Source organism: Pelophylax lessonae (assembly GCF_965119305.1).
Source record: "Pelophylax lessonae genome assembly, chromosome: 13".
Classification (NCBI taxonomy): domain Eukaryota; kingdom Metazoa; phylum Chordata; class Amphibia; order Anura; family Ranidae; genus Pelophylax; species Pelophylax lessonae.
Window position 1 is genome coordinate 24,588,153 of NC_138780.1, and position 13,363 is coordinate 24,601,515.

At 45.8% G+C, this 13,363-nt stretch overlaps 1 protein-coding gene across 1 annotated transcript in view; it reads left to right on the forward strand.

Annotated features, from left to right (window-relative positions):
* HORMAD1 (HORMA domain containing 1) overlaps window positions 1-13,363 on the forward strand; it is a gene marked incomplete at its 5' end in the record, with an annotated part of 104,103 nt that overhangs the window by 46,687 nt on the left and 44,053 nt on the right. Inside the window, 2 exons of the mRNA XM_082275509.1 lie at window positions 3,919-4,064; window positions 7,545-7,801. Of these exons, the coding sequence (XP_082131635.1) occupies window positions 3,919-4,064; window positions 7,545-7,801 (403 nt within the window). The remainder of the gene's footprint in view (window positions 1-3,918; window positions 4,065-7,544; window positions 7,802-13,363) is intronic.

Genomic DNA, 13,363 nt, shown 5'->3' on the forward strand with positions numbered 1-13,363 from the left:
AGCCCACTAAGTCCTTTTGAAGGTGGGCCCGCTCAGACATGTCGGGTGGGTGCGCGTCTACGCTCCTTCCGACATGTCTGGGCGGCTTCGATTCAGGACCCCTGGGCCGTCAGGACGGTGTCTTCAGGCCACAAGTGGGTCTTCAAGGAGAGGCCAGGCTCAAGGTTCCTGCCTACTGCCATACCATGCCTAGAAGAAAGGCGTCAGATTTTGTTTTCTTACGTCGAAGCTCTCATTGCTCAAGGGGCTGTCATCTCCGTTCCAGAGTCCGAGCGAGGCCAAGGAATATATTCTCCGCTCTTTCTGGTCCAAAAGAAGAACGGATCATGGAGACCAGTAATAGATTTGACCTTCTTGAACAAATTCATAAAAAAAGAAAGGTTCAAAATGGAGACCCTGTTGTCCATACAGCAGTCAGTCCAGCCGGCAGATTGGATGGTGTCCATCGACTTGAAAGACGCCTACTTTCATGTCCCTGTGGACGAAGATTTTCAAAGGTTTCTCCGGTTCGAAGTGGGAGGATTACATCTTCAGTTTATCTGTCTCCCATTCGGGCTCTCAACATCTCCACGGACCTTTTCAAAAATCTTATTGGCCGTGGTAGCCCTACTGAGATTGAAAGGTATCCGTCTTCACCACTATTTGGACGATCTACTCCTGTTGTCCCAAGACAGAGACCAACTATTAGTTCATCTGGAGCAGGTCGTGTCCACTCTCCAGAAGTTTGGTTGGTTACTCAACAAGGAGAAGAGTCACCTGATTCCAACTCAGTCCCTGATCTACTTGGGCGCTCTGTTCGACACAGAGAAGGCGACTATCTCTCTTCCAGAGGAAAAGATAGGGACTCTTCGAGACAGGATTCGCTTTGCCCTCTCATCCTCTCATCTTCAGGCACGTCAATGCCTGAAGGTGATCGGGACTATGGTCGCAGTAGTCCCCATGGTGAAGTGGGCCCTGTGGAGGATGAGACCCTTTCAGAAGGGATTCCTTCAGCAATGGGATACGTGGCATCTGGATCAACGCATCTTCTTAACCCCTTCAATGAGAGCGAGTCTCCCCTGGTGGTTATGCAGAGACCACCTGCTGAACTGCCACTCTCTGAGGCCAGCTCCGTGGGTAGTGGTTACCTCGGACGCCAGCAACATAGGCTGGGGTGCCCACTGTCTGTCGGAGGTGGCACAGGGCAGGTGGGAGTTTTCCACTCGAGGAATAGTATCCAACATACTAGAACTCCGAGCAGCATTCCAAGCTCTTCGAGCATTTGCTCACCTGACAAAAGACCAACCTGTCATGCTGCGCCTGGACAACACCTCAGCAGTGGCATACATCAGGAAACAAGGGGGAACACGCAGCTGGTCCCTATTGAGGGAAGTGGAGCCGATTATGTCCTGGGCACAGAAAAATCTCTCGAATCTTTCAGCGGTTTATGTTCCAGGAGTCCAGAATGTCAAAGCAGACTTCTTGTCCAGAGTGGATCTGGACAACAACGAGTGGTCCCTTCACAAGGAAACGTTCAACTGGATCCTAACATTGGGGCTTTCTCCAGAGGTAGACCTCTTCGCCTCCCCCTGCAATCACAAACTGCCGAAGTACTACTCAAGATTCAGAGATCCACAAGCATCAGGGATAGATGCACTCTCGGATCAGTGGAGATTCCACAGGGCATACGCCTTCCCACCAATTCCGATTGTGTTGCAGTTCCTTCGGAGACTCAGGTCGGAGCCAGTGGAGGTAGTGGCGGTGATTCCCTTCTGGCCGAACAGGCCATGGTTTCCCCTTCTGACGCTACTCAGTGTCCGAGACCGAATCCCGCTACCCTTCAGACCGCATCTGTTGTCCCAGGGGTCTGTACTCCATCCGTGCCCAGACCGTTTACATCTCAGGGTCTGGATGTTGAGAGGAGGAGGTTACAGGCTTTAGGCTGTCCAGAAACGGCAATCTCGACATTACTTAGTGCTAGAAGAAGCTCAACGAACAGGGTGTATCAGAGAATCTGGGAAAAATTTTCTGCACAACTGAATACAAGGCCTGATCCTCAATCTTCAATTAAGATCCAGGATGTATTGAGCTTTCTCCAATCAGGACTGGATTTGCCTCTATCAGTGAGTTCGCTCAGAGTCCAGGTCTCGGCTATTTCCGCTTTTACAGGGATCTCCTGGGCCACTCATGCCCTAATTCGTCAGTTCTTCCAAGGGGCAGTGAGAATCAGACCTCAGAGAAAACCCAGGTTTCCCAAGTGGGATCTGCCACTAGTTCTGGATTTCCTGGCGAGTCAGATTCAAGACATGTCTGATTCTTTGACCATAAGAGAGCTTACACTGATAACAGTGTTTCTGGTAGCTATAACCTCAGCAAAAAGAGTGTCGGAAATTGGGTCCTTTGGGACACAAGAGCCTTTCTTAACCTTTTTTCCTGACAGAGTGGTGCTCATCCCCATGCTGGATGCGAGACCAAAAAGGACCTCTGTCTTCCATGAAAACATAGAAACAGTATTACCAACCTTTAGACAGGAAGAGGAAGAATCTTCGGTTCATCCGCTGGATGTTGGAGAGTGTATTAAAGTGGAGTTCCACCCTATTTTTATACTTACCTCCATCTTCTCGCTCCGGGTCACCTGAAAAATAAATGGATAATCGCATATTTTTTTTTTTTTTACTTACCTCGTAGCGAAGAAAATATACTTACCTTACTTCCTTCTTCCTCCTTCCTCGGCCGCGGCCCGTCGTCACTTCCTGGCTCTGCAATGATTCCTGGGAGCTGAACGTCATAGCTCCCAGGAATCATTGTGCCTGCACCGGCCCCGACGTCAGTTCCGGGTCGCGCGCGTCATCCCCTTCTAAACAGCTTCTGGGCATGCCCAGAAGCTGTGGAGGGGTGACGCGCGCGACCCGGAAGTGACGTCGGGGCCGGCGCAGAGCATCGTGGGACCACAGAAGGCGGAAGAAGACGCCGAAGAGGACGCGCTGGCTTCAAGCTGCCCACATCTGAGATGGCAGCGCTGGACAAGACGTTTGCAAGGTAAGTATTTCGTCTTGCAGGTAAGTGCAACCCGGGACAGATCAGAGGCTAGCCATTGTGGAATGCACTAGCCCTGACTGTCCCGGGGGTATTAAAAAAAAAAAAAACAAATCCTGGGTGGAACTCCGCTTTAAGAAATATTTAGATGCCACTTCCTCTTTCAGAAAATCAGAACATCTTTTTGTTACCTTCTATGGAAAAAACAAAGGTTCAAGAGCCTCGACGAGATCCATTTCCTCTTGGATCATCCAGACCATCCAGTGGGCTTATAGGGCTAAGGGCTTGACCCCTCCAGCAGTAGTTACAGCTCATTCGACGCGGAGCATCTCTACCTCCTGGGCAGTATCCAGACATGTGGCTCCTGAAGTCATTTGCAGAGCAGCGTCGTGGTCCTCTATTAACACTTTCTTATCCCATTACTGTGTTGAGCCAGCGGCTCTTTCTTCTGTGAATTTCGGTTTGCAAGTCCTGTCTGTTTGACAAAATGCATTAAACTTTTCTGTTCAGCACCTGCCCACCCTGTGTGTACGGCGAGTTATTTCCCGATACGTATGCTGCCATGGAGTCTGTCAGGAAAACGGAAAATTTATATCAAATACTTACCGTAATTTTCCTTTCCTGATGGACTCCATGGCAGCAGGAGTTCCCTCCCGGATTTCTGTGGAGGATAGTTACAGAACACGTGTGCTGAACAGGAGCAAAGATTTATGGGAGTGAGGTCCTATGGGTAGGTTTGGAGGCGGGGCCAAACCCGATACGTATGCTGCCATGGAGTCCATCAGGAAAGGAAAATTACGGTAAGTATTTGATATAAATTTTCCGTTGTTTTAGCAATCCCGCTGCACATGTCTTTTTTATAATTTCACTTTTTTTATATTAATTTACAATTTCCATTTGCAGCGGCAAAGGCAGTTCTATATCTGCCAGCTCAGATGTGAAGAAAGCCAGTGTCCTGCTTGTCCGTAAACTCTATGTTCTTATGCAGAATCTGGGCCCCCTACCAAATGATGTCTGTTTAACCATGAAGCTGTTTTATTATGACGAAGGTATGTTGATGACCGCAGTTCAGCTCTTATGAAATCAGTCGTGTTAAACATATTTTTTGCATGAAGACAAAACTGACGACAGTCACATATTCATTCACAAAAATGTGATCTTCAACAAATTTTCATATTTTCCAATTGTCTATACATAAAATCAGACAGAGGTTCTATGTGCTATATGACCACATCCTGAATAATGCATCTAGGCAAAGTTTTTGGGCATGTAGTAAATGGCACAAACACAAGAAATTTTATGTCACACGGTATTTGCACAGTGGTCTTTCAAATGCACTTTTTTGGGACAAAATACACTTTCAAAACAGTAAAGTTAGCCCAATTGTTATGTACAATGTGAAAGATGATGTTACACCAAGTAAATAGATACCTAACATGTCATGCTTTATTGCGCACACTTGTGGAATACTTGTGGACATATTATGGCTTCCTAAATTGTGCACACCTGTGGATTGGTGACAAACTTCGATACTTAAAAATCTTCATAGGTGACGCTTTAAAAAATTGTAACAGTTACTAGTTTAGAGTTACAGAAAAGGTCTTGTGATAAAATTATTGCTCTTGCTCCGGCGATTGCGGCGATACCTCACGTGTGGTATGAACACCGTTTTCATATGCGGGACGGGTGTGACTTGAGTATGCGTTCGCTTCTGCGCGGAGGGGCGGGGCGCTTTAAATTTTTTTTTTCTTAATTATTTTATTTTTTATTTTTACACTATTCGTTTTAAAAAAAGAAAAATTTGATCACTTTTATTGCTGTCACAATCAATGGAAACATCGCTTGTTACAGTAATAGGCAGTGACAGGTGCTCTTTATGGAGGGATCTGGGGTCTTAAAGACCCCATATCCCTCCTCTGTACTTCAAAGCATTCAAAACGCCAAGTGTGGCTGTTTTGAATGCTGTAATTTTTTTTAAAATCCGGTGCCTTTAAGGCTCCAGTACCCGAAAGTGTGTCATGACACTGCTTCCGGGTTTTTACATCGGAGACCTGTTCAGAGCCGAATGCGGCTTTGTTCGGGTCTTCGACCAGCCAGCAGCGACGCCAGCTACGACAGCGTCAGTTCCCTTTGGCACTCACAAGCCATCCAGAGCGGCAAAGGTGTTTTCTTTTCCCTCCTATTTTGATAGAATTATTGCTACAGAGTGGGAAAGACCAAAACGTCCCCCTGTGGTCCCTAAGCGATTTGCTATGCGGTACCCCTATGAGGAGTCCCTTCTTAAAAAGTAGATTGTTCCACCGGTGGTGGACCCTCCAGTCTGCAGATTGAACAAAGCAACCATGACTCCAGTTGAAGAGTCCCCGGCCTTCAAGGACCAGGCTGACAGGAAGGCGGAGGCTGTGGCCCGCAATATGTACACCCTGGCTGGTTTGGCACTGAGGCCGGTATTTACCATTGCACTGGTGACGCAAACTCTGACCGAGTGGGCTATGCTTTTATGCCGTGACCTGGATGGGGAGCAGAACCCCCTGCCTTTACTGAGCTAGCAGACCAGTTGGTCCGGGGGCTGCAGTTTATCTGTGATGCCTCTTTGGATGCGGCTCCCCTAGTCGCTAGGCTCTCTGTTTCAGCAGTGGCCCTACAGCGTATTTTTTGGCTCAAATGCTGGTCTGCGGATCAGACTTCTAAAAAGGCCTTGACTGATCTTCCTTTTCAAGGAACTTGAGGGCGATCAGACGTTGTCCCATTTGACGGTTTGTCCTTAGGGGTGCTGGTACGGATTCAATCGGACAACGGCACAGCCGTGGCATATGTCAATCACCAAGGGGGCACAAAAAGTGTCCTAGCAGCTCAGGAAGTAGCCGGCATTCTCTGCTGTGCATATTCCAGGGGTGGAAATTGGCAGGTGGATTACCTCAGTCGACTGGACCAGGGGGAATGGTCACTTCATCTGGAGATATTTCATCAGCTGTGTCTCTGGTGGGGAACTCCTGAGGTGGACCTGTTGGCCTCTCATCTCAACAGGAAGGTGCAGAGGTTTGTGGCATGGTCTCGGGATCCTCTGGCCAATGCTACAAATGCCCTGGTGGTTCCTTGGGGCCAGTATCGTCTGATATACGTCTTTCCTCTTATAAAACTTCTGCCGAGACTCCCTCTTAGAGAAGACCTATTGGCTCAAGGACCGATCTTCCATCCAGCTTTACAGTCGCTGGCTTTAACGGCTTGGCTTCTGAAAGCCAGGTGCTGAAGGATAGGGGGTTGTCTGACTCGTGATCCCCACACTGTTAAAAGCTAAAAAATCTACCTCTAAGAAGATTTTCCAGGGGTGCAGGCCTATTCAATCAAGGGTCAGGTTCCTCCTTTCGCTGTTAATGTGCCTTCTACGCATGTGCTTGGTGCCTCCTGGGCCTTCCGCCAACAGGCGTCAGTGATGCAGGCTTGTAAGGTGGACGCTTGGCCGTTATCCCAGCGAGCGGGAGGGGACATCCCCCCCCTCCCCTCCCCTCCCCCTGCCTTTCGCGGCTCTGCCCGGGTCTCCAGTCCCACCGGCTGGTTGGAGTCCCGAACTAAGCCAGATTCGGCTTCGATCGGGTCTTCGATCATGTAACCCGGAAGCGACCTCACAATGTAATTTCCGGTTTACTTGGCTGCCAATGGTGCCGATCTAAAAAAAAGTGTCAGTATTCAGATTTCGGCGTTTTGAATACCTTGGAGTGCAGTGGAGGGATGTGGGGTCTTTTAGACCCCCGATCCCTCCATAAAGGGTACCTGTCACTGCCTATTACTGTCACAAGGGATGTTTACATTCCTTGTGACAGCAATAAAAGTGATCAGATTTTTTCTTTTTTAAAAACAGTGTTAAAAAAATAAAATAACTAGAAAAAAAAAAAAGTTTAAAGCGCCCCCGTCCCCGTGAGCTCATGCACCAAAAAAAAAACGCATACGTAAGTCGCGCCTGCAAATGAAAACGGTGTTCAAATAACACGGTATTTTCATGATCGTCAGAGCAAGAGCAATAATTCTAGAAAAAGACCTCCTCTGTAGCTCTAAACTGGTAACAGTTAAAAGCGGTTATAAGCGTCGCCTATGGAGATTTTTAAGTACTGTAGTCTGTCGCCAATTGAGTATGCGCAATTTTAAACTGGAACATGTTAGGTATCTATTTACTTGGCGTGACATTATCTTTCACAATATACAAAAAAAATTGGGCTAACTTTACTGTTTCGTTTGTTTTTTAATTCAGCGAAATTTATTTTTTCCCAAAAAATTTAGTTTCAAAGACCGATGCGCAAATACCACGTAACAAAAAATATTGCAGCAACCGCCATTTTATTCTCCAGAGTCTTTGCTAAAAAATATATATAATGTTTGGGGGTCCTAAGTAATTTTCTAGCAAAAAATACTGATTTTAACTTGTAAACAACATGCGTCAGAAATAGGCCTGGTCCTTAAGTGGGTAATGTTTTTATGGCAGCCGTTTTCAGACATACAACTTTTAATCTTTGCCTCTTTTGTGTTTATTGCAGTTACTCCAGTGGAGTACCAGCCTCCAGGCTTCAAAGAAGGAAGCTGCGATGGCATAATGTTCGAAGGGGAACCCATGTACCTCAGTGTTGGTGAAGTTGCCACGCCTTTTCATGCTCTTAAAGTCAGGGTCACTACAGAAAAAGAAAGAATGGAAAACGTTGGAAAAAGCATATTGAAGGAGTCAGGGAGTAAAACGCCTACACAAGCTATCAAGCTGGATGTTGATGAAGCACAGCTCCCTGACTGTACTCTCACTGTAAGATTATTAGAGAGAGATCTATAAATCTGTTTGATTGAAAGGGTTGTTCACTAGGAATTGGGAGGAAGCGATAGCACTGGCTATTCACTGTATATCTTTGAGGGATTTAAACAACATGGTTTCTACACGTGAGTCTTCATGCGTGCTGCTGATCTGCAGTGGACCATTTCGAAGGATTCTTCCTTTTCTTGTTGGAATTTTTTTTTAACCACTTTTAGACCGGAAGGATTTCCCCACCTTCCTGACCAGGCCCTATTTTGTGATTTGGCACTGCATTATTTTAACGGACAATTGCGCGGCCGTGTGACGCTGTACCCAAATAAAGATAAAATTGATCTCCTTTTTTCCCACAAAAGAGCTTTCTTTTGGTTGTATTTGATCAGCAACAATTTTGGAAAAAAAACAATATTTTTCACATTCTGCTATATAACATTCCCAAAAAAAAAAAAATGTAAAAATCAAAATTTTTTAACGTTTTAGGGCTCTTTCACACGGCCGCTCCGCTTGTCCGCAAATCATCCTATTTTTTTGCGGATGATTTGCGGACATAATGTAAGTCAATGGCACTGCGAATGTCAGCGGAATACCATGCGCTGACATCCGATTTTCCTCCTTTCAGTTCTGTTCCGTTTTTTGGAACGGAACAGAAACCTATTTTTTTCATCCGTTCAAAAAACGGAAAGGAAGGAAAATCGGATGTCAGCGGTGTCATCTGCTGACATCCGCAATGCCATAGACTTACATTATGTCCGCATATCATCCGCAAACGGATGGGATGGTATGCGGGCATACGGAGCGGATGACACAAATGTCATCCGCTCCGTGGAAAAAAAAAAAAAAAAAGTCCCGCAGCAGCCAAAAGCAGCGGAGCGGCCGTCTGAAAGAGCCCTTAGGCAAATTTGTTTTCTGCTACATATGTTTGGTAAAAAAAATTGCAATAAGGGTATTTTGATTGGTTTGCGCAAAAGTTATTGCGTCTACTAACTACGGGAAAGATTCATTTTTATTGTTTTTTGTTTTTTTTTTTATATTTGTAACGGTGGCAATCTGCGATTTTTTGCGGGACTGCGACATTGCGGCGGACAGATCAGACCCCTAACTGACATTTTTGGCACTTTTGGGGGGACCAGTGACATTACTACAGTAATCAGTGCTAAATATATGCACTGTTACTGTAATAATGACACTGGCAGGGAAGGGGTAACATTATGGGTGATCAAGGGGTTAATAAATGTAAGCCTAGGGGAGTGATTCTAACTGTGGGGGGGTGTGGCTTCTGAAATGACCATAGAGATATGTGATCCTATATAAAAGAAAGGGGAGAAACTGCGCTAAATATCAAAATAAAAAAGCAGCAACTTAATATGTGACAAACATCAAATAATATAGTGGATAGGAAAGCTGCGCTCAGTGATACGAATAAATTGAGTCCAAAAAAGTCCCAAAATTCAGTGTTGAAATATGAACTGATCAAATAAGGGTCCAAACTTTCATGTGAAGATCCACAGAAGTAGATTACATATGAATTCACTGCTTACCAGATGTAGCAGCAAATTAGGCCTAATTTGCTGCTACATCTGGTAAGCAGTGAATTCATATGTAATCTACTTCTGTGGATCTTCACATGAAAGTTTGGACCCTTATTTGATCAGTTCATATTTCAACACTGAATTTTGGGACTTTTTTGGACTCAATTTATTTGTATCACTGAGCGCAGCTTTCCTATCCACTATGTGATCCTATATAGCAGGATCACAGGAGCTCTATGATCATTCCAGGGAGAAGAACGGTCAGCTGTGTTAACAACAGCTGACCATTCTTCTCTCTCAGCGGGGAACGATCACGGGTGTCAGGCGGCATTCGGAGCCGCCTGCCCGCTGCATCGGCTTTCCCGCTGACGAGCGGGGGAAGATAGAATTGTGTTGCCAATTTAGAAAAGACCAGCAGAGGGCACCAAAAAGATAGTGTGAATGAGTGTACTGCAATGTGTGGAACTGCATCGGAAAGGGAAAGGATTGATGGGAGACTGCGTTTTTATTTTATTTTCATTTCAATTTCGTCGCTGAAAGCATGCAAATGACGAAAACGATGACAGAAATATTTTCATTGACGAAATTACCACAGCTGCATCGCAGTTTGTTGCGTATAAGGCTGTGTAGCCAAAGACTGTGGACCCGTGTCACAGCCAAAGCCGCCTACAGTGGGCACATGAGCATCAAGAATGGACCACGGAGCAATGGAAGAAGGAGACCTGGTCTGATGAATCACGTTTTCCTTTTACATCATGTGGATGGTCAGGTGCGTGTGCTTTGCTTACCTGAGAAAGAGATGGTACAAGGATGCACTATGGGAAGAAGGAATACCGGCGGAGGCAGTGATCTGCTACTGATTGCTGGGTGTCAGACACCACAGCGTACCTTCAGAGGTCTGATGGAGTTTACGCCTCAATGTGTCAGGGCTGTTTAGGCAGAAAGAGGGGGACCTACTCAATATATATATTTAGAAGGTGGAACACAAACAGGTAAATAGTCCAGGTCCATGTGCCCAATTGAGGCTCTCTCTTCGAGGAACAACACCTCTTCAGACAAGATCTTGATAGTATCACCAAGGATGCTACTGGTGGCACAAGCACCCATCTTTCCTAAGCACGCCGTGAATCCATCTTCCTCTCTGCCTATCAAGAAGCGTCATTTTCGTTTCAGTACTCTTTGAACTTCAGCGTTTAAGCTATCTAAGCTTGGCTCCCTGTCCACCAACAACGTTTGCCATTCCAAGTTTGCCAAATCATGAAATAAAGCTTCTGCAACATAAAGGTGTGCTCCTACTTTCCACAGTAAGGGGGGGGGGGGGTGGACATCTGTTGGCCTTTGCAGACAGTTGAATAGCTTACATTTCAGATGCTTGGGTGAAGGAGTCTGTTTCCAAGGGCTGGGAAACCCGAGTTTCATTTTCTGTTCCCTCTTCATTTTCTACTTCTAATCGTTCTGTATTTCCACACAGGTTAGCAGATCTCGATTGGGCCCCTTCTAGTCTTTTGCATTAGGGTGTCTATGGCCCAGACCTTGCGGAAGAACAGTTTCAAGGGTTTTACTCCAACCTGTTTATCTTCCCAAACCCAATATGGTAGTCGTCCCATCTTGAACATCAAAGTACTGAATGTTCAGACCGGTACCCAAATGTTTTAGATTAAATATACCAGGTCTGTCATCACTTCCCTTCATCAGAGATTCTTTCTGGCTTCTGTGGACTTGTATGTGCCCTTCTTTTTAGTTAACTAATCATTTATGCACTTTGTTGTGGGTTCACTTCAATACCAATTTATGGTTCTGGCCTTTAGCTTCCTTTCTCCACCTCCGGAGTTCACCAAGGTGCTGTGCTACTTAGACCACCTCCTGTCATGGGAACAGTTGGTAAAGTCTCTTTTGGATAATGTATCTCTTACTGTCTGAACATTACAGAGATGAGTCCTGACTCTTCAGACATTGTTGCTGGAACCAACATATTGCTTGGAGTATCTGGGTCAGTTCCTGGAAACAACTAGAGTATTCCTTCCTTAGAAAAGGCTACGGACTTTCTGATCTCAGTCCAGTAAGACCCCGTTCACACAGGGGCGGCGCTACTTGCTGGGGCGACCTGTGAAGCACGGCGCGACATGCACAGACTTCATATCATTGAAGTCAATGCAAGTCGCCTCCAGGTCGCCCCAAAGTAGTACAGGACCCTTTTTCTAAGTCGGAGCGACTTGTGTTGCTCCTATTAGAACGGGTCCTGTGCTAATCAATGGCAGGCGACCCACCGCGACTTGTCAGGCGACCAAGTCGCCTGACAAGTCGCGCTAGTGTGAATGGGGACAAACTGTCTCACTTTCTGCTTCTGCATGAGAGACTTGGGACTGACTGAAGCTTCCTTTGTAGTGAACCCTTTTTCCATTTTCAATTTCTCTGGACAGGCCAATATCAATGACAAGGCTATCCCTGGCTTAGGGGCTCAAGAATCCAGCTCTGTAGTCAGGGAAGTCCTACTTTAAGTCTTTTGGAAGTTTTTTATGATGGGCCTTAGCCTTTTGGGCTGGGAGAAAGTCCCGGGCACTTTGTCGGTACAGGGAACTTAGCTGTCAGAAGAATCAAATCTCAAGTCTCAAATCGAATAAATATCTTGGAACGTTGGGCAATTTGCTGTCCCTTCAGTGTTTGACCAACCTGTTTGAGGGTCATCTAATCCGGATGCAGTTGGATAATGCCATGCTGTTTGCATACATTAACCATCAGGGAGGAACAAGAAATCTTGCAGGCAATAGACAATTGGCAGGCAGATTTCCCCAGCTGCCAGTGTCTGGCAGAAGGATAGTGGTCTATACATCCAAAAGTGTTCCAGTATCTGTGTCACAGGTGGGGGGAAGCAGTGGATGCAATGGTAGCTCACTGGCATCAGTACACGTAGAACTATGACTTTCCTCGCCTGAAAATGTTTCTTCATCTGTTTTGGAGGATGATGATGATGGGCATTCCAGTGATCTTCATTTTCTAGTATTGGCCCAGGCATATGTAGTTAGACTTCAAGCGGATGCATTCTGGGCCCTGCCAGAATGTTCATATTTATTGTCCCAAGGTCCAATTTGCCATCCTGCTTCTCGGTTGCTGACTTGAAATGAATAGTCATTGAAACTCAGATTCTAAGGGACAGGGGCACCTCTGAGTCTCATTCCTACCATGCTTAAGGCTAGAAAATCCACTTCTGGCATGGTTTATAATTGGATGTGAAGGCATTTTTCACTTTTTGTGAGTTTAGGAGCTTTCACTCCAGGAGTTTCTCCATGGGACAAAACCAACTTCTTCCTACAGTTGGGTCTGGCCATTGTTTTGGTCTCAGCACCATCAAAGATCAAGTGTCTGCACTTTACATTCTGTTTCATAGACATTTGCCTCTCAGTCTTCTATTGAGACCTTTGTGCAGGAAGTCTCCCCTGTGGTTTCCTCATGTCCATACCCCTGTGACTCTGTAAGATCTGAATCTGGTTCTCTCTGATTTCAGAAGCTGCTGTTTGAACCCATTAGAGACATTTTTCTCTCTACTCTCACCCAGAAGGCTTTTTTCCTTGTAGCCATCATCTTTAAATAAAAAGTAGTGCAGCGCTAATATAAATTGCAAAATAAATGAATATTACCATGTATAATAAACATAGATGATGAATATGAAAAAATAATAATAACAATAAAAGGTGTGTAAAAAAGTCCCATAAACAGTGAAAAGTGACGGTGAACCGTTTAGAAGATATTTACATTGCTTGCAGCCAATGAAGTCTTCGGCGCATACGCTCTGAAGAAATGGCCGCCCATGCCGTTTCTTCAGAGCCCTGTGCCATGACTGGCGGCACCCGCGCGCATGTGTGGGAATGACGTAACACGGCTCCAGCCAGTAATACAGCCGGAGTCCGCAGAACCAGAAGGAAGATGGACGCGGCCACCAGCGGGGACAACGCAGGCTTCGTTTGCAGGTAATTGTCACATACTGTAATGTGGTTGTATACTAGCTCATTATGCATTCACGTTGCAGACAAGA